Source organism: Lycium ferocissimum, chromosome 12 (genome assembly GCF_029784015.1).
Source record: "Lycium ferocissimum isolate CSIRO_LF1 chromosome 12, AGI_CSIRO_Lferr_CH_V1, whole genome shotgun sequence".
NCBI lineage: Eukaryota > Viridiplantae > Streptophyta > Magnoliopsida > Solanales > Solanaceae > Lycium > Lycium ferocissimum.
Genome location: NC_081353.1, coordinates 9,779,623 through 9,801,839, shown reverse-complemented (window position 1 = coordinate 9,801,839; position 22,217 = coordinate 9,779,623). Strand labels below are relative to the sequence as shown.

General features: G+C 36.1%; 1 protein-coding gene across 1 annotated transcript; it reads right to left on the bottom strand.

Annotated features, from left to right (window-relative positions):
* Positions 1–11,447: 11,447 nt before the first annotated feature.
* On the bottom strand, positions 11,448–13,218 carry LOC132039051 (uncharacterized). The gene is made up of 5 exons (XM_059429603.1): positions 12,779–13,218; positions 12,173–12,570; positions 11,928–12,082; positions 11,612–11,692; positions 11,448–11,539 (listed from the first exon to the last, which is right to left on the bottom strand). Exons 1-5 carry the CDS (start codon positions 13,193–13,195, stop codon positions 11,448–11,450), a joined length of 1,143 nt encoding a protein of 380 aa, XP_059285586.1. The 5' UTR covers positions 13,196–13,218.
* Between the last annotated feature and the right edge of the window lie 8,999 nt (positions 13,219–22,217).

Genomic DNA, 22,217 nt, shown 5'->3' with positions numbered 1-22,217 from the left:
ATTGAACTGCATATGTCTATACATGAGAAGAGAATAATTATTCAGCGAGAACATGAAAAGTCAAAAGTGAACAGGTAAAAGTGCACGGAGGAAACAAAAATGATGGAGAATTAAATTTGAAGTGCATATGCCTATACATGAGAAGAGAATAAATATTAAGTATTATGACATATGTCTACGTGAGATATAATAATAATTGAATAAAGTGTATAAGTTATATAACTTTTGGTACAAATATTCACTGCGGGTACAATTTGAAAAGCGGTGGGTACAAGGAGGGACTGCTGTGTTCGTCCCTCCTTGGCACTTATTATATATATAGGGTTTTGCTAACCTATAACATGAAGGTTGTAGGTTAGCATTGTACCCGCTTTTTGATTCACTAAAATACCCCTGCCACTTCATTAAAATAGAGATTTTTATGGGCTATTTGGTCTTTCACCAAATTTCTCCAATTTTCCCATTCTATTCCCAATCTATCTTCTTCGATTTACTTCTGCTGTTTCGAGACTCCTTCCCCAAAAATTTATGTCGAGAAAAGTTTGGTATAAACGTCGTTAGTGCGCTTCTTCTACTCTCAAATTTAAGTCATCTTGTCACTAAAGTGGAACCATTTTTGAAAAAATTTGTGGTCTTTCATTAATTGTTGTCAATGGATCAGTATTTCATTTGTTTGAAGTTATCTTTAAGTTCGACTTTTCGACCCAAAAAAAAAAAAATCTTCAAGTTCAACTTTAGATGTTTTCCCGTTCATAGTTTGTTCTAAATTCCAATGACTGATATGTAGAAATATTATGTGATATTATTTATACCGGAATGTCCCGTTATTGCATATCTACAGAACTCAAATTTCATTTTCAACAAAATGATATACGATGTGGGTCTTGAGAATTACAGAGCTATTCCCGCTAGGACTTTCTACAGAGAGCCAATTGAAGATAGATTTGGAAATTCTATGGAGGGAAAATGGAAAATTTTGGTGAAATACCAAAAAGCCCATAAATATATTTATTTTAATGAGGTGGCGGGGATATTTTAGTGAATCAAAAAGTGGGTACAATGCTAACCTACAATCTTCATGTTGTAGGTTAGCAAATCCCATATATATGTGTGTGTGTGTGTATAATTGGCTGACTATATTTTGGCAAAGTAGCGTATTTGACTATATGTGGTGTTTGACTAATTTATATACATATGTATTTAACTAACTGTATTTTGGAACTGTGTATTTGAATACACCAAAATACACGCGAAACAGGTAAAACATATTGTAATTACAAAAACAATAGGTACTGTTGGTTAAAAGCCTAGAAACTACAACTGTTTATGTAAGTTACCTTTTTTACTTTGCGTTCGATGCTTTTTTAAGAGTTGTTAACCTTTCTGAGATTTATACCTCATTAGAAAATATAGCGAACTTCAAATACTTTTTATTTTACTTTACGTAATATTGATCTGAGAAGAATTTATATGATATAATATTGTTAATAAAAATTCATATATCCGACCCACTATTTACTGAAACACATCTATTATTTGTTAGTTGTTATTTTTGTATATAGCAAAGAGGAATTTATATAATTTGCTCTTAATAAATATCTCTCTCTATATGGGAGCCTCCGTCCTCTTGTTCAAGTGACAAGGCTTTTGTTTTTCTCCTTTATCCTGCTCCATTATTACTGGTTTTGCTTCATCTCTTTTGTTTCCTTTGTTGCTTTTGGTATGGCGTCATCATCTCGTTCAAATGATGGCAATGTACCAGTGTAGGAGATGTCTGGTTTGAAGTTTGACGATTCAGATGTTGAATTAGATTACGTTGGTAACGAGGATGCCATTGATCCCGGAGAGAAGATTATTAACCTCCGATGGTGTGTTGTAGGCCGCATTGTCACGAACAAATTTGTCAACCCTAAGTCCTTGAGTGATGCAATGGGAAAGGCATGGAGACCAGGGAAAGGTATGGCGGTGAGAGAACTTGGAAACAATGTCTTTGTTTTCCGCTTTTTTCAACCAACATGAACATGATCGAATTATTGAAGATGGCCCATGGAACTTTATGCAGAACCCTGTTCTACTACGCCCCCTTAATCTCGAACAGGACCTTCGACAGGTAGAACTCACGTCGTTGGATATATGGGTTCAAGTCCATGACTTGGTGGGAGGTCTAAGATCTGAAAGAGTTCTAAGAGACATTGGGAATACCGTTGGTGAGTTTAAATACTTCGATACAAAAAATCATGATATGCTTTGGAAAGACTACATGAGGATACGAGTGGGCATTAATGTCCAAAAACCACTTAAACAATCAATGAAGATCATACAACCAGGCGGTGGATGTGTGCAAATCTCATTTAAGTACGAAAGGTTGGGAACTTTTTGTTTCTTTTGTGGTTTAATTGGCCACACAGACAAATTCTGCCGGAAAGTAAATCATCATCCGGAAATAGATAAAGTGTAGTTACTTTATGGGCCGGAGTTGCGTGCTGAACGACAACAGGCATCCATGGCCGGCATGTGATGGATTCGGTCGGAGAGTAGAACGGAGAGACATCTTTGTGCAGGATAAGGAAAGAGCAGATTGTCAGTCGGATTTTTCGGATGGATTGGGTACGAGAAAGGAAAACAAATCAGCAAATGAGGGAGAAAATCATGGAAAGAGTGGGGAAGTGAGAGAGGGAGAAAGGAAAAATATGCAAAAAAAATGGAGAAATTAGCGTGCATTACGGGAAGGGGATTGCTGGGAATGGAAAGGAGTACAAAAATCTTGGGATAGTTATAAGGGATGGAGAGGAATCTGGAAAAGATATGGAGGCAGAAGATTTTGACGAGAAGGAATTGACGCCGTCAGAAAAAAAAAAAGGAAACGTGACGCAGCTGGCAAATTAATTCCTTTGGATGGGCCAAAAAATGAGTTTATGGCGGGTTCTGGTCCCCAGGCCCGCCAAGTCCAATGAGTTCCTTAATATGGAATTGTCTTGGGCTTGGGAACCCATGTACAATATCCGAATTAAAGGACTTGGTCCAGCAAAAGAAACCCAGTTTTATATTTTTACAGGAGACTAAAGTTAATAAGCCTAAGTTACAACAACTTAGTGATAATTTAGGCTTTTAAGGTTTGAGTGTTGTTGACCCAGAAGGACAAAGTGACGGCTTAGCTTTTTTGTGGCTAGAGAAGGACACATGCTCAGTCATCGATTCTCAGAAACATTTTATCGACGTGGACGTGAGAATTCCCGAAATTCCCAATTTCTGACTTACTGGTTTCTATGGTTGCCCAGAGACAAATCGTAGGAGGCAATCCTGGGACATTCTAAAAATTTTAAAGAATAAATCCTCACGACCCTGGTGCATCGCAGGGGATTTCAATGATATTTTGAACTACGGAGATAAGATGGGGAGAATTCAACAACCGACTTGGTGACTTGATGGTTTTCGACAAGCGGTTAATTTCTGTGAACTACATGACTTGGGGTATGTTGGAAATAAATTTACTTAGGAAAGGGGAAGAGGTACGGAAGGGTGGGTCTCGGAGAGGTTGGATAGAGGCCTTGCAACTACTAGTTGGCGTGTTATGTTCAACAGAGCTACGGTGTACCATATGGAAACTGCTTGTAGTGACCATGTGGCGCTTTTTATCTCTTTAGGCATAAGCATCATCCGGTATTCACTAGTAAAGTTTCGCTTTGAAAATTCTTGGCTTCGGGAAACTGATGTTAAGGAAGCAGTGGAGGAAGCTTGGAACCAGGGAAAAGGACAACATATTACTTCTCAGATTGAACATTGTGGGAGTTTTCTACAATCCTTGGGTCGTAACAAAAAGCAACAGCTCCAATCAAAGATGAGGCGATGCAAGGCACAGATGAAGAAATTCAAAGGCAGTAGAGATCCGAGTCATATTTCTCTCTATAATAGCGCCAAAGATGCTTATGAAATCCTTTTGAGACAACAGGAAAATTACTGGAAACAAAGAGCCAAACAATTTTAGTTTCGGAATGGCGATAGTAATACCCTCTATTTTCATCGTATGGCATCTGCGCGGCAAAAGAAAAATGCAATTACACAACTGAAAGATGAGTCCAGAAGCTAGCTTAAATGGGAGAATGGATTGAGTGATCTTATTGTGGACTATTACAACAATCTGTTCAAGGCACAACAAGGTCCGATAGGCGCCATTATTGACATTGTTGAGAAGAAAGTGTCTGATTAAATCAACGAGGACTTACAACGTCCTTTTACAACTGAGGATGTCAAACTAGCAGTCTTTAGCATGCATCCGGATAAAGCTCCCGGACCGGATAAATTAAATCCAGCCTTCTTCAGATATATTTGGAGTACTGTTGAGTAGGATATTTCTAAGGCCGATGGAATGCTTGAATGAAAATTCACCGGCACCAGGAAGTAACAGAACTAATATTGTGTTAATACCGAAAAAGAAACAACTTGAATTTGTTTCAGATCTACGGCCAATCTCCCTTTGTAATGTTGTTGATAGAATCACTTGCAAAGTCTTGGCGAACCGAATGAAACAGTGTATGAATCTCATAATCTCTGAGGCTCAAAGCGCATTCATTCCAGGACGATACATTATGGATAATGCAATGATTTCTTTTGAAGCTATGCATTATCTAAAGAGGAAAACACAAGGAAAATTTGGCTATGCGGTGCTTAAGACGGACATGAGTAAAGCTTATGACCGCATTGAATGGGGATTTCTACAGGCAATAATAGTGAAGATGGGATTTTTTATGGGCTGGGCGAATAAAGTTATGAAGATGGTAACCACAGTTAATTATCAATTTAGTCATGGTGGCAAGCAATTTGGAAATATTGTTCAAACAAAAGGTTTGAGGCAAGGTGATCCCATGTCACCTTATTTATTTTTGATAGTCGCAGAGGGTTTGTCAGTGTTATTGAAGAGAATGTCTGTTCAGGGCCGAGTTCATGGTGTTAAAATATGTTCCAAAGCGTCATCTATTTCACACCTATTTTTTGCGGATGGCGCTTTATATTTTTTTAAAGCAGCGAAGGAGGAGGCGACAACTATTAAACAGTGCTTGTAAATTTATCAGAAAGCCTCTGGTCAATGGGTAAATTTCCAAAAGTCTGATATTTATTTCAGTCGCAACACCAATGAAGGTGTGAAAAACTAGATTGCGGATATTCTTCATGTTAAAGAGGTGAACACTCCTGGAAAGTATCTTGGCTTGTCGGCAGTGGTTGGAAGAAGCAAAAAATTAGTCTTTGCTTATATTCAAGATAGAGTAACCTCAAAAATGAATAGCTAGAAGTGTACTAGTCTCTCCCGAGCGGGCCGCGAAGTCTTGCTCAAAACTGTAGTTCAAGCAATTCCAACTTATTTGATGAATATGTTCTTGATTCCCAGTAACATATGTACACTTATTAAACGAGCCATGGATAGATTTTTGTGGAAATCGAGAACAAGGGAAAAAAGTGGAATTAGGTGGATATCTTGGCGTAAAAGTGTGTGCTCATAAGGAAGATGGGGGGCTAGTCTTTCGAGAGCTTCAGCGCTTTAATCTCGCAATGCTTGCGAAAACAGGATGGAATCTTTTGAATAGACTTGAGGCTGTTGTGAGTAAGGTTTTTCAAGCTCGGTACTACTCCGATGAAACAAATCGAATTTTCTCCATGCTTTTAATTCCTCCGAGATAGAGGTTTTGACTCACCCCAAAGTTATATTTTTAACACTTTGACCCCAAACTTTATTTTTTACACTTTGCTCCCAAGTTATATTTTTAACACTTTAACCCCAAGCTTTATTTTTTACACTTTGCCCCCAAGTTTTATTTTTAACACTTTGACCCAACCCATATAAACCCTACGTTTTTAATTGAGTGGGGGTGATAAACTTTGGATTAGTGATTAGGGAGTTTTGACTCACCCCAAAGTTATATTTTTAACAGCCAAAAAAACTTTGCCAAAAAAAAAAAAAAAGTCGCGCCAAAATTTCGTTTGCCTCGCGCCGTTTCCACCATTTTTGGCTCTTCTTTTTTTTTTTCTTCTTCTTCTTTTCTTCTTCTTTGCTTCGCTTCTTCTTCTTCTTCTTCTTCTTCTTCTTCTTCTTCTTCTTCTTCTTCTTCTTCTTCTTCTTCTTCTTCTTCTTCTTCATCATCATCATCATCATCATCATCATCTTGACTGGATTTTGCTCAAGAAAGAAAAAAACAAGACCACCTGATTTTGCAATTTTTTTACTGGATTTCATTCGTGTAGCACTGGGAATTACTTCATAACTCATTCCATTGTTCTGCTTTCTTCTTCTTCTTCTTCTTCTTCTTCTTCTTCTTCTTCTTCTTCTTCTTCTTCTTCTTCGTCCGCCATTGTTGCTCAAGAAAGAAAAAAACGTGACCACCCGATTTTGCAATTTTTTGACTGGATTTTGTTGGTGTAGCACTGGCAATTACTTCATAAGTGTTTTCCGCTCATTTGGTAAGTACAACAATGCTGTTTTATTTCAATTTTTCACCTGGGTATAAATCTACTGATTTTCCAACAACTTACAGTAGCTGTTGTAGTTGTTGCAACATATAATGTGGTTGTTGCAACTTCTATAACAGATTATGAAGTTGTTGTAATTGTTAAATAAATAACCTGCAACAATTTAGTGAGTTGTTGCAACAGGTATTCCACTTGTTGCAACAACTCAACGATCCTGTTGGAGTCGCCTTCGCTTTTGTCCGAAATGTAACCCAAAAAATCGAAGCCGCTTCCAAAGATTATTGACTTGCTGCAACAAGTTGTATAATTGTTGCAACAGGTGTTCCACTTGTTGCAACAACTCAACTATCTGTTGGAGTCAGCTTCAATTTTTGTCTGAAACGTAACCCAAAAAACTGAAGCTGCTTCCAACAGATTATTGACTTGCTGCAACAAGTTGTATAGTTGTTGCAACAGGTGTTCCACTTGTTGCAACAACTCAACTATCTTTGGAGTCGGCTCGCTTTTTGTCCAAATGTAACCCAAAAAATCGAAGTCGCTTCCAACAGATTATTGACTTGTCGCAACAAGTGTACTACTTGTTGCAACAAGTAATACACTTGTTGCAACAACTCGATAATCTGTTGGATATTTTCAAACCGAAACATTACCCCAAAAAAACTGAAGCTGACTCCAACAGATTAGTGACTTGTTGCAACAAGTTTATTACCTGTTGCAACAAGTAGTCCACTTGTTCCAACAAGTCAATAATCTGTTGGAACAACTGCTGCAGCTGTTTCATTTTGTTATAGATTGGTATGTACTCTCATGACCAATTTTTTGTTAAACAAAATATCTTCAGGTACCTCGAACACCACTAATGGGGGACTCAATAACAATAGGGGTTGATTGCCATGGTGAATGGATCGAGAAGAACAATCGATATATTTGGCGATGGAAGGGTAGTGACATGTTAGAGACGATAGTGATGATTGTCCAAAGAGATGTTATGTTCAATGATTTTGTGAACCTAATCATCACCTATTGCGAATTAACTTGTGAACCAAAAGATCTTGCCATCACTTACATGCACAGCTCTTTTGAAAATCAGAGGGTCTTGCCATTTAAGATAACTGATCAAGTTCATTTGCGTGCTTATTTAAATGATGTAGCTAGGCCCATTTTAAGGGTATACGTTGTTGGAAGCCCGATAGAGAACCACAATTTATCTCAAGACCAACAAGATGTGTTAAATGATGAATTAGATGGGGTGGATATGGATATCCTAGATAATGGAAGTGGGGCTGACCCGATTCCTATACCTGAAGTTGCGAGCAATACAGTGGGCACTACACAATCAATACAGTCTAGCCATGTTCAAGATGATGAAACAGGTTTTTATAAAGGAATGTCATTCAAGAACAAGGAAGAACTAGCCACTTGGTTGAAACTTGCTTGCTTGAAGAAAGATTTTAGAATCAAGAAGGTAATTAATTCGCGTACTGTGTATTGCTTCAGATGTGTACATCCGGAGTGCAAGTGGTGGCTGAGGGCTGTGAAGCTTTTAAGTTCTGACAGATTTTGTATCAGAACCTACATAAAGCATCACACATGTGGTTCTGAGCACATTACGAGCCATAATCCACACGCTACTGCGAAAGTCATTGGTGAATACTTCAAAGATAAGTTTCCTTACGGTAAAGGCCCATCTACAAAAGATATGAGTCAATCAATCCGTACAGATTTGGGTTGTAAGGTAAGTTATTGGAAGGTCTGGAAGGGCATGGAGATTGCAAAGGCTTTGACAAGGGGAACACATGAGCACGGGTATACGGTGCTTGATGCGTACCGTTATATGCTTCGTTCTGCAAATCCTGAAAGTAAGACGGCATTGAAGGTTGATGAAAATGGGAAGTTCAAGTACTTTTTTGTAGCCTATAAGGCTTGGATGCTTGGTTTTGCGCAAATGAAAAAAGTCATAGCTGTCGATGGGACATTCTTGAGGAGCAAGTACGAAGGAGTGTTGTTGTCAGCAGTCGCACAAGATGCGGAGAATCATATTTTTCCAGTGGCATTTTGTGTAGTGGACAAGGAGTGTGATGCTTCGTACAAATATTTTTTTGAACAAATGAGAAGCTATATAGAGGATACCCCTGAGTTGTGCATAATTTCTGATAGACATCCAAGTATAAAAAAGGCGGTTTCAATTGTCTTCCCTACATGTCATTATGGTTTTTGCATGAGGCACCTGGGGAAAATCGAGAACCACCTTTCACAATGGGGCGGTCGTATCTCAATTTTATAAAAAGCAAAAGCGTACAATATTGATGTCTTCAATGACCATTTCAATCAAATCGAGATTTGGTTTCGGGGCCGCCGAACATCTTGAACGTCGGATTCCACGGATGGAGCAGGCATTCTCGCCCGAAATAGGTATTTGCACATTTTCGTTTCCAACAAGTAACGTATCCGTCGCAACTAATAGGTAACTTGTTGCGGCGAGATGTTGTACTTGTTGTGATTTTTGACACAGCTGAGCCTCAGCCACATGTTCCAACACTAATATGTTTGTTTTGTCAGGTATAATTTTATGACGACAAACGCCGCTGAGTCGGTGAACTCAATGTTCAATGTTGAAAGAGAATTTCCCATTACTGCTCTATTTGATTCCATAAACAGGAGGTTTACTGAGAAATTTCATGAGAGGCGTATGGAGTTCATCGACTCACCAACCATCTTTGTTCCCTTAATGGAAAAAAAAATATCAAAATTTGTCAACTTGGGTAATAAGTTATTGGCCCATCAAATTGCCAACTACAAGTTCAGCGTCATCGGCCACGGTTCAGTTGCAACAGTCGATCTGCAAAGAAGATCTTGTACTTGTAGAGTTTTTGACCTGGACAAAATACCTTGCCCACATGCTATGGCAGCGCTTCGAGTCCAATATGGTGAAGACTTTGGAAGGCGGATTTATGACTACTCATCTCCATATTATAGGGTGGAGAATTACATAATTGCATATTGTGAGGAAATGAATCCCGTGCCTTCTGAAGAATCTTGGGAAGTTCCTATGGAGATTTTAGAGAGAGAAATACCTCCTCCGCATGTTGATCCGAGCAAACCGGGAAGAAGACGGACAAAGAGGAGGCGTGGAATGGGGAATCACTTGCAACGAGGAAAAACAAATGCTCCATATGCAAAACAACTGGCCATAAAAAAACTACATGCCCAACCGAATTGTTCCCTAGTTGTTAAATTTGCAATGTCTTGTAATAATAATTACTATTGTTTGTGTTTGTGAAATTGGATTTTATGACATTTTTATGTTGTTTCTGTTAGTAAAATTGGTTTAAATGATATGTTGATCTTGCTCAAATCACCAATGTATGTTATGTGGTTTTGTAATTTCTGAACAGTTTCCACCAAGTAAAAATTCTTTCACAAATTTGTGTAACTTGTTGGGATTTTGCCAACAAGTAATCAAACTTGTTGCAGCAACTAACTTAACTTGGTTTTCCAACAAGTGACATGACTTGTTACAGTAAGTTCCTATAGTGTTTTGAGTTTTTACAACAAATGGAATGAGTTGTTGCAGAAAGTCCTTAAGTTGTTTCATCCAACAAATGGAATGAGTTGTTTCATCCAACAAGTGATATGACTTGTTCAACAGCTATGTTACCTGCTGCAACAGATTATGTACTTGTTGCAACAGGTTATGCAACTGCTGCAACAGATTATGCAATTGCTGCAACAGATTATGTACTTGTTGCAACATGTTATGCAAGCTGCTTTGAATAGATTATTCAATTCTGCACATGCAATGCATGACATATGCAATTACGCAAGCAGATTATGTAATTGTCGCAACATATCATGAAATTGCCGCAACAACTAGGATATAAGTCACATATGTTTAGTTATTAACAGAGGGAACCAACGATATTTAGTGTTAAACAAAGGGATTCAATGATATTTAGTGATCAATATATTTATCTACTAACATCCTTAATGGATTAGACGGTAATTTCATTGATTTGATGGGAAATTCTAAGCGTATACTTCCCAAATCGAGCGATCGTTAGTGTAATTTGATGAGAACTACTTGATTCACCCATATTTAGGTGTAAACAACGAAAACCAATGATATTTATTGTTTACTAAATGTTCATAGCCAATTTGATGGTATTTCGAGTCAGGACATATGATCAACTAAGCGTATACTTCCCAAATCGAGCGATCGTTGGTGTAATTTGATGAGAACTACTTGATTCACCCATATTTAGGTGTAAACAACGAAAACCAATGATATTTATTGTTTACTAAATGTTCCTAGCCAATTTGATGGTATTCTGAGTCGTGACATATGATCAACTAAGCGTATACTTCCCAAATCGAGCGATCGTTGGTGTAATTTGATGAGAACTACTTGATTCACCCATATTTAGGTGTAAACAACGAAAACCAATGATATTTATTGTTTACTAAATGTTCCTAACCAATTTGATGGTATTCTGAGTCAGGACATATGATCAACTAAGCGTATACTTCCCAAATCGAGCGATCGTTGGTGTAATTTGATGAGAACTACTTGATTCACCCATATTTAGGTGTAAACAACGAAAACCAATGATATTTATTGTTTACTAAATATGAAGCTTTTAAACAAGTTACTCATCCGTTACAACAGATAATGCACTTGTTGCAACATATTATGAACTTGTTGCAACAACTAACACATCTGTTGCAACATAACATTTAGATTACAAACTTGTTGCAACAGATGGTTTAGTTGTTGCAATTTCTTCAACAATTGAAAGATTTGTTACAACAACTGACTAATCTGTTGCAACAGATCACAAACTTGTTGCAACAGATTATCAACTTGTTGCAACTTCTAAAAAAATAGTTAGATTTATCGCAACAACTAACCTATATGTTGCAACAACTGAACCATCTGTTGCAACAAATTTACATCTTGTTGCAACAACTGACGCATCTGTTGCAACAGATTACAAACTTGTTGCAACAGATGGGTTGGTCGTTGCAACTTCTTCAACAGCAGTTAGATTTGTCGCAACAACTGACCCATATGTTGCAACAACTGAACCATCTGTTGCAACAGATTAACAACTTGTTGCAACAACTTACTCATCCGTTGCAACATATTAAAAACATGTTGCAACAGATGGGTCAGTTGTTGCAACTTCTTCAACAGCTGTTAGATTTTGTGACTTGTTTAAAACTACTGAAACCACTGAACATAATATATTGAACACAACTTAAATAATGAACACCTAATATATACTTAATAAAATGTCTTAGAAAAGTACTGAACACCTAATATATACTTAAATTACATAATGTCATAAAAAAAAACTCCTAATATATACTTAAATTGTTCAACAGGCCACATTTTGGCTCCAAAAAACGCAAAATCAATGAACTGTTTATCAACCCATCTTAGGGCTCCAACACCTTTTCAATGATACCTAATGCCCATCTCCATTGCATCCTCCCTACAGAGTTGTCGCTGATTAGACTTTCGGGTTTTGTCACAGTTGTGCCGGTAAGCAAAGCCTCTATAAAAGCAATTGACCACGAACCACATGCCTTACTAGTGACATTGCGGGGGAGATTCTGTAGCCTATTGAATTCCCACGATTCATTGAGTAACTTTGCAGGCAAGTGTGCGAACATTCCACTGTTGCAATAACTTGGGCCACAATTCCATCACCGGCTCCATGAAACAAAAGAAATCGATTCTTCATAGACAGGAACGTTGCAGTCATACACATTTACCACTCCCTCTTCAATCATGAACTCGAGAGTGACAAAATGTGTGACATTAATATTCATCACTGTTAAAACCCTCTTTGCACCAGCCCACGAGCAGCCTCCCGGGTAGGGTCTGACACCCCTACAATAGTCGACCATATCATCATCCCACTTGAATTCAGCAAGTCTAACCTTCAGAGGCACGACATTTGGAATTGTACTCTCTTTTGTCAATTCTGCGTACCTCTTGGACATGTTGTTGTAAAAGTTGAGGTCCAGGATTATGTCAGTGGAATCATAGTACTTAGGGAAATTGATTTGCCTCATACGCATTAGAATTAGGACTTCATCTACATACTAAAGTAAAAGTAGTAAAACAGTTAGTTACTTAGTGCAACAGATTCAACAGATTATCTACTTGTTGCAACAACTAGTTAACTTGGTGCAGCAGATTCAACAAAATAAAGGAACTGTTGCAACAGCCAGTTAACTTGCTGCAACAGATTATCTACTTGTTGCAACAACATACTAAATTAGATAGATATATACAAGTGTTGAAACTTACCCAATCCTCCCACCAAATTTCCATGCTTGTCATAGCCTTGAAGTCTGCTGCTCCAAATTCATGCATTGAGTACATGGTTCTCCCACTCTTTTTGGACTTGATTGCAGTCTCAACCTTTTTCTTTCTTTGGGCATGTACAGGCTTGAAAATGTCCACCTTCTTTAGCACTTTTGGCCCAACATCAAGAAGAGGAGTCTCAATTGACTTACTGGGAGTAGCAACAGATCTTCTTGATCTAACTGATGCAAGTGCCTTGGCAATTGCTTTGCCCCTCCTCCGAACATGAACAGAGTATAAGGTGAGGAAAGATTCTTTGATGGATTGATACCCCTCTTGGATATCAACCTCTCGCATAGAAGTGTTTGTGGCTTCTTGAGCCCGCACCAATTCCTCCACCTTTCTAATCAAATTATCCATTTTGTCCTTGCAAGTGGTGCACTCACAAGCACACGAGGGCACCTTAGAAGTACCGGCACCAACATCAAGCAAATCTTCTACCACTCAATCCACCACCACTAAAATTACCACCAAATCCGAAAAATCACTCAATCCAGAACCGGAGTAAATCCACCAATATTAGCATCATCATCTCTTAATTTTTCCCAAAGAAAACTTGCCGGGACATCATCACCAAGTCCACCACCACCAACAACAACAACATCAACAAAGCCGAACAACACCACCAACAAGATCAACCACCACCAACAATAACATCACCACCAGCACTAATAACAACATGACCATCAACAACATGACCACCACCACCAGCTACAACATCATCAACCCTAGTGATGGCTGTCACTCCAGCCAATTCCCCTTTGAACCCATCAATCAATCTGTCAGGCACAGATTCTTTGGGCACAAAGGTGACAAGGCATGGCATCTCCAACTCTCTTATTGTTGGGACAAGCCATGGGTTCACAACCTACAACAAGAAAGTAGATATATCATAATGGTGCTAAATCATAAAAAACAAAACCTATTTAAAATAAGTTATCAGGTTGTTGCAAAAGGTTACACATCTGTTGGACAATGTCCAACAAATAGGTAACTTGTTGTTACAGGTATCTTATCTGTTGAAAATTTTCCAACAGATGGGTAACTTGTTGCAACAGGTTGATCATCTGTTGGATATTTTCCAACAGATGGGTAACTTGTTGCAACAGAAAGTTATTGTACTTGTTGTAAAAAACTAGTTGCATGTTATCAAATTAGCAAATCCTGTGGGTAACTTGTTGCAACAGGTTAATTATCTGTTGGACATTGTCCAACAGATGGGTAACTTGTTGCAGCAGGTTACTCATGTGTTGTAAAAAACTAGTTTCATGTTATAACAGATTCATCTGTTGGGTAACTTGTTGCAACAGGTTAATTTGTTGGACATTTTCCAACAGATGGGTAACTTGTTGCAAAGAAAGTTACTCATCTGTTGTAAAAAACTAGTTGCATGTTATAACAAATTTATCTGTTGGGTAACTTGTTGCAACAGGTTAATTATCTGTTGGACATTTTCCAATAGATGGGTAACTTGTTGTAACTTGTTGTAAAAAACTAGTTGCATGTTATAACAAATTTGTGTTGGGTTGTTGCAACAGTTAATTATTGGACATTTTCCAAAAATAGCGTTGCAACACCTAGTCATCAGATTGTGTTGCAACACCTAGTCATCTGTTGTGTTCTAATGCTTACAGCTTCCTTAGGGGGTTGAAAAGGTCAACACTCAATTTTGTGTTGTTCCTGGCAGTGAGCCATCTAAGAATTCTTGGATAGGTAACTTCTTCGGAGTATTCCTTGACTTGATGCCTGAGGTGAGGAATGGCTTCAATGCCCAATGCCCAAGCCTAGAAAAAAAGATGCCATCAAAAATTAAAATAGTGATTGAAATAATAAAAAAAAAAAAAAAAAGGTAAAACATTGAAGAAAATTTACCATGAAAGCCCAAGGGAAGCCATATAGGTTTTGTGTCTTCCCCGTTGGCTTCAAATCCTTCATCAAATATTCAACAAATCAAGCTAAAGCTTTGAAAACCCTAGGCATAGTTGTTGAAGGCATCATAGTCCTCAAGCAAGTTTAATCAATCCAAGCGGTATGTTGTAGTTTACGTCTCTTGCCCAAAGAACACTGTGCACAAACCAAACTAAGCACAGTGCCTCCTTGTGCTTTTTTGAGAAAGTTTTGGACTCCAAATCTTGCAACAATTTCTTTTGAGTGTAGCTCTTTCCCACTAAGTTTACCAAAGAGACATCATTCTTAGCTTTGGAACCCTTTGCTTTCTTGGTCGCCTTGGGTGTCCGGCCGGCTTGGTTAATACAACAAGAGGAAGAGGCTTCACAAGGATAACATCTCAATCCGGTAACTATGGCAAACTCCTTCATGCCAAAGCAAACCGGCATGCCACAGTAATTGATCCAAATCTCATCCTTTCTATCACAAATAATCTTACGCTTCAAAAGCTCAGAAACCATTGTCATTTGAAATCGGGCACCGTATCTTCAGCAAATCTAAATAGGCCCAAAGCAAGCCTAGCCCTAAAGAAATTCTCCAACCCCCGTCGCCGGAGAATGCCCCCGAAGGTGTCAAAGCCCTTGCCCATGGTTGATCTAACCACAAAATCACCGACAAATCCTTATTTCCATTCGGCGCATCGTCACGCCGTACTTTTCAATGTCGAAACTCTTGACGACCTCCTCAATCGAAGGTCTATTGGGATCTGTGGCAATACTAGAAGACTCAACAAGATTGGCATCCATATTATGTTTCCTTTTTCTTCTTAACTCGGCCAAGGTCTGATCTGTTGATTCTTCTTCTTCATTATCATTTTCAGTTTCTGCATCTTCTTCACCTCCTTCATCCCCTTCAGCTCCTTCATCCCCTTCATCCCCTTCATCTCCTTCTTCTTCACCTACTTCTTCTTCATCTCCTTCTTCTTCATCTCCTTCAGCATTTTCTTCATTTTCTTCATCTCCTTCAGCAGATTTTTCATCATCTTTTTCACTTTCTTCTCTAGTTTCTTCACTTTGTTCATTTTTATCACTTTCTTCTTCTATGTCCAACAGAGGTTTCATGGGTTTCCTCTCTTTCTGAAGCCCAGTTTCACTAACTCTTTCCTCTTTTGTTGATTGACAAATAGCAGTCACAAGTTTATCTAATGGTGTTTGCACCTTAGCTCTTTTACTACTTTCTCCCTCGCTGGTTTCTCTCCTTTTCTTTTAACCGGAGCCATTTTATCTACACGGAGATAGAAAAAAGCTTTTAATTGGTTAGTGCAACATTCAAAGTAAAAAGGGAAAAGGAATATGTTGCAACAAGTAATCAGTTGTTGCAACATTAAGAATATGTTGCAACAAAACAAAATATGTTGCAACAACTTATTACTTGTTGCGTGCATAATCTTAATCGTTGGAAATAGAAAAACAAATAGCAAATCCTTAGCAATCGTTTTGATTTTTTACAACAACTTGTTAATATGCTACAACAATCGCTTGATTGCCGCAAAAACCTCAACAATTGTTTTGATTTTATCCAAGAAACCGTTGGATAAAATCAAAACTTTTCCTAAACCATAGCATGACAAAAACAACAACAAAAAAAAAACATCTAAATTTAACTACAAAACATCTACATTTCACTACAAACACACAACCATCACAAATCTCACTCACAACTTAAACAAAATACACCAAATAGGATTTTTTTTTTTAACCATGCAACCTCGACAACAACAACAAAAAAACATTTAGATGTTTGCAATCGTCAAACAAATGTCGAATTTGCCGCAACAACAACAACAACAACAACAACAACAACAAACAAAAACATTTAAATTTAACTACAAAACATCTATATTTCACTACAAACACACAACCATCACAAATCTCACTCACAACTTAAACAAAATACACCAAACCATGCAACCTCAAAGCAGATGTTTGCAATCGTCAAACAAGTGCCGAATTTGCCGCAACAGTAACCTCGCTTGTTGGAAAACATCAACAAAATTGCAAGCCTTTTTTTTTCGAAACAACAAGGAGAAGAAGAACAAAAACAACACCAAAAATCATAATTTCACAACCACAACCACTATTTACAAACTCACAAACCCCAACAAGTGCAACAAATACACGAAACTACAATAAAACAAACAACATTCAAGAAAAACCCATGCTCTTCTTCATCTTCTCTAACCAAAATCATCATTTTCACACTCTGATTTCAAAACCCTAACTTTTGAACCAAGTGAAAAAAAAAAAAAAAGTTTACCTGAGAATGAATAGAGAAGCAACAGAGAATGAGAGAGAGAGAGAGAGAGAGAGAAAGAAGAAGAAAGATGAGAGAGAGAGGAATGAACAAAGAACAATGGTGGTGGTCCGGTTTTTTGCAGAACGGAGAGAGAGAGAGAGAGAGAGAGGATCGGAACTTTTTTTTTTTTTTTTTTTTTTTTGAAATAAGATGAACAAGTAGTTGGGATCGTGGGGGGAAGTGGGTTGGATGGAGTTTTTGTATAATGTGTGTGGGTTGGAAGAAGTTTTTGTATAATGTGTATGGGCTTTTGTGTATTTTGTAAAAGATTATAAGTTTTAAAAATTATAATTCAGTCCCAATTTTAGTTAATCACATTTTTAAGACAAGTTTGACCTTGGCTGGTCAAACTTGTCACCATTTCTACGAGGCTTATTGTGGAAACTGATAATCTACTCATGAGGCAAGCTCTGGAAGGAGATTTGGTGAACTACTCTTATTTTGATGCTTTAGTTTTTTATTGTAAAACTCTTCTCAAAGAGTTACCATTTTTCTCTTTGTCGTCTGTTAAGAAATCAACGAATCAGGTTGCTCATTATCTTGCTAGAGCATCTGCTTCTATGTCTAGTTTGATGGAGTGGAATACTTTCCCTCTGTCTCTCATTACCGATGTACTTGTGTTTGATTTGAATAATACATGATGAAAACACGTTCTCGAAAAAAAAAAAAGAAAAAAAAAGGAGGAACTTGACAGCGGAAGACAGGTATAAATAAGGGGAAATCACACAAATACAAGTTTTTGAAAAGTAATTTAAAAGCATTACAATTACTTTCCAAAAAGTACACAAATACAATTTACTTCAATTTATTTAAATAGTTTACAACTTTTTAGATTTTAAGTATCTTTATTTTTAGGAGTTACTACCATTAATGCATTTACAATTTACTTTCTCTTTCTTTCAAATATGGAGAGGACATGAGAGAGAATTAATGTAACTTTCCAAATAAAACAAAATTAGATGAATACTATTTTTTAATAGACCTTTAAATTCGACATCTATCATTTTGAAAAGATTCTTTTTCGTTTCCTTTTTTTTCCCTTTCACTTTTCACTTGATGCTATTTTTTATGACTAAAAGAAATTATTTAAATATATTAATATTAATAAAAGCACATGAATCGACAATAATTATTATCCGCTCTTCAGCATAAAAACGATTCTTATAACATTTTTTATTGTACGCGTGTGTGTGTATTTTCTTTCATTAAAATAGTTGATATACCATTGTTAAATGTTGGATATAATATCCTTAATATTATATAAAGTACACAATAGCACAATAATTAATATTATATCAATGTTATATGCTGTGTATGCTATACTTAATATTATATAATGTATACAATAACACAATATACTTGATATTTTATACCTTATAAAATATTACAATATACTTTGATATATTATTTTTGATGATATAAAAGTTACAATAACAATCTTCATGTTGAAGTGCGAATAATAGTTACGAATTAATATGAATATTCATGCGTTTTCTTAATAGTAATACATTCAAATAATTCCTACAATTTCTTTTAGTCACAAAAAGATAATTGCATTAAAGTGACAAGTAAAAGAATAAAAATCAAAAGGAGGAGAAAGAATAAATTTAAAACGAGCTAACAACCCGATAAATTTGACCTTCTTTTTTTTTTTTTTCCTGCGAAATCCATTTTTTCAAGTAGGGTTTATACTAGATATTCATTTGCAAATATTCCCTATATGTCTACAATTTTTAGTTTGAAAAGAATTTATTTATAATAAAAGTCATTTCTAAATTAGAAAATATATATTAATAAAAACTTGGCTTTTCTTTCCTACACAGTGTAACCCCACGATAGCATAGGGGAGAGAGAGAGAGAGATTTTGGGAAGGAGTAATTATATTTAATATGTTACCATTTATTAATTCAAGATTTTTGGAATAGTCATAATTGAGGGAGGATTGGTAGCTTTTAAGGTATACCATATAAGTTACTTTGATGGTACACCATGTAATATTGAAAGTAGTTGTAGTTTGTATAATTTACTTCTTGAAAAGTTGTACTTGTAAAAGTTCCCCTGAAAAGAAAGAAGTGTACATTTTAGAGTTAATTCCTCAAATGGTCATTGAACTTATAGAAAACTTCCACTAAAGTAACTTTTGAATTTTTTTAGACAATAAGGTTATCAAACTATGCCCATGTTTCCAAAATAGTAAAACAATCCATTTTTGGACATAAGACTCCTTAACCCCATATATATATATATATATATATATATATATATATATATATATATATATATATATATTCTCATGCATCATGCATCTATATAATGTCTCATGTGTTTCAATTATGTGTAAGCACTTTCATTCAGTGAAATATTTAACTCTGGGCTTTGAGCAATAGAAAAATATCAAAATAGTTTAAAAGTTGATATTATAAAGAAAACCTTATTGCATACTTAAAGTTTGAATGGCCATGTAGTTTTATTCTTATAGCTTGAAATATTACGGTGAACATTTTTATTTTATTATTAAAACATGGAAATACCCATTTGAACATGAATTAATTTCGGAGTATCGAAAAATTGTGCCTAGATAATAAATTTTATAATTTATATATGGGCGAAGGGCTCTTAAGCCTAAAAATGGATCGGTTTACTTTATTGGAAACAAGAATATAGTTTGATGATCTTATTGTCCAAAAAAAATAAATGAAAAGTTACTTTAGTGAGACTTCTCTACAAATACAATGACCATTTGAGAAGTTGGCTTGTACATTTTAGCAGTATTGCTTTAAAAGTCCTTGGCGGGAAACAGTTTAAAATCATCTGATGAATTAGTGACAAGGTTTTGACAATAATAGTATTGATAACTTTGTGTTGTATGTTGAACAAAAAAAAAAAAAAAAAAAGGACAATGATATATCACTGCTCAAGTTCTGCATAAACTTTGTTTAATCTCATAATACAATCAAACTTCTTTATAATGACGTTATTTGTTTGAATATTTTTTGGCTGATAATTTGAAATACTATTATAGAGAATTTATAATATAACATAACATGAAAGTCAATTTTTTTTAAAAATATAGCTTAACCGTTATAGTGAAATATTATTATAAAAGATGACTGTTATAGTGGGGTCTGAATATAGTTCTTATAGGTAGTTTCTCCTCCTTTGAGTTGTAGCAACCGATATAAACTTGTGTATTTATAGCTCAAGCAATCGGAGTTTGGACATAAAATAAGAAATTTTGTAACAACAGTATTTCAATGTAAATATTAGGTTAGGAGATATATAGTTTTTTCTTGTGGAAGCGAATCTCTATCAACCACAACTTGATTATTGGTCAGTAAAAACTATCACAAAGCGGAAGATTTCCTTGATTTTCTTGCATATATATTCTCTAGAAGTTGAAATTAATATTTTTGTCTAGCTAACCGCCGTATTTGTTTTCCACAAAAATATTAGGAAAATCGAGTTTTTCATCTACACCCATAATAGTGTATTTATAGGCAATCAATTAAATTTTTAAGTGGAGGGTCCACTAATGGGCTAACTAGCATCCCATATGGATGAACCTGAATCAATACCACTTTCCAACAATAAATTATAGCTTAAAATAACCAAATCAATTGGTTGTTTATACAGGAAATTGTGTTAATATCAATATTAGTTACTCTCTTCGTCCCAAATTAATTGTCATTTTAGTTTTAAAAAGTTCTCACTTTAGAAGTTTAAGATTAAATTTAAAATTGACAATTTGTTGTCAACTAGATCCTTAACCTTAAAGAAGTAACTTTTTAATGCGATTCAAATAATAAAAAAAAATTAATAAATAGGAATAATTTTGTAAACTATACCTTGTATTTAGAGGCGGACCCACGTGCAAGGGTGGGAGTGCACGTGCACTTGTTAGCTTCGGAAAAAATTATGTATCTATATGTGTATATACCTTGAGAAATTAGTATCTATTTAATTGTGCACGCTAACAAACGAAAGTGTCCTTGGGGCACGTTGGTTGCAACTGCTGCTTCCCTTACATGTCACCCCGATCGAACCCGAATGTCACTTTTAATTATTTTTTTGAGCATATTTTTAGTAAAACAAAAAGTGTTAAATGAGCTTGCCCAGATTCGAACCTACACTGAGCCGATTTTTAGGAAAACAATAAGCGTTAAATGAGCTCGTCCAGATTCGAACCTTCACTGTCAATACATGTTGCACAACCTTAGCCACTGAGCTATCTATTTCATTTGTTTCACTGTGTTAAATTTATTTATTACTTGTATTTTCGCCACTACAACGCTGTTAGTGACCGGTCCGATACGGTATTATTCCTCAGTGGTCATTAATAATTTGTTCGCGTTTATGTTAAGATAATGGTGCCCCCGCCATCTTAAAATCCTTGGTCCGCCTCTCTTGTATTTATTGTTTTCTTTATTAACATGAAAAAGCTGAAGCAACAGTTAAAATGACACGGATGGAGTAACTATTAAATCTCCTTACCAGCTATTCGTTTCTGAAATCAAATTATATAAAAAAGGTAGCAACAGAAAACTTTTATATTTAATTTTGAGTGACAACAGCACAAAAAGGTAATTCATAGAAATAAATCACTTCGGCAAAAAAGATGAAAGACTACATACACTTGTTTGGCCAATTATGAAAAGCTAAAGACGCAGGCTTGCTTAGTTGACGTGTTAGAAGGGGTCAACTTTGTTGGAGGTTTCTAAAGTCACTTGTTCCATCCCATCCCTTTTCTTAGTCAATTTTGTTTCTAATTGTGATGGATGCTACTGATAATTGACTCAATTTTTATTTGGAAAAGACAACGGGGTCGACAATTGTGAAACTCCCACTTTTTTTTTGGAACAACTAAGATGCTTCATATTAATTACGTAGTCATAATATTACAACCCAAATTAGTGGTGTCCCTAAGGACACTAGTGTTACCCTGACTAGCTAACATATTAGAAGTTTTTTCATCAAGTACCTTCTTAGAAACAACATACTAGACTTATCATAGGCTAAAAGCTGGTAGACAAAAACAAGGTGGATAAGCAAAACACTGAACTTTATGGACACTATGTAGATGCAAAGCTTCACTTGCTAATTGATGAGCTATTCGATTTCCTTGCCTGAAGTTATGCTGCCA

Excerpts from the sequence above, each read along its gene's own strand:
- LOC132039051 (XM_059429603.1), bottom strand. The coding sequence starts at position 13,195 with ATGGATAATTTGATTAGAAAGGTGGAGGAATTGGTGCGGGCTCAAGAA. Across the intron at positions 12,571-12,778 it reads AAATTTGGTGGGAGGATTGG|TATGTAGATGAAGTCCTAAT; the intron begins GTAAGTTTCAAC and ends CTTTTACTTTAG. Across the intron at positions 11,540-11,611 it reads TGACCCATCTGTTGCAACAT|TTGTTGCAACATATGGGTCA; the intron begins GTTTTTAATATG and ends CAGATGGTTCAG.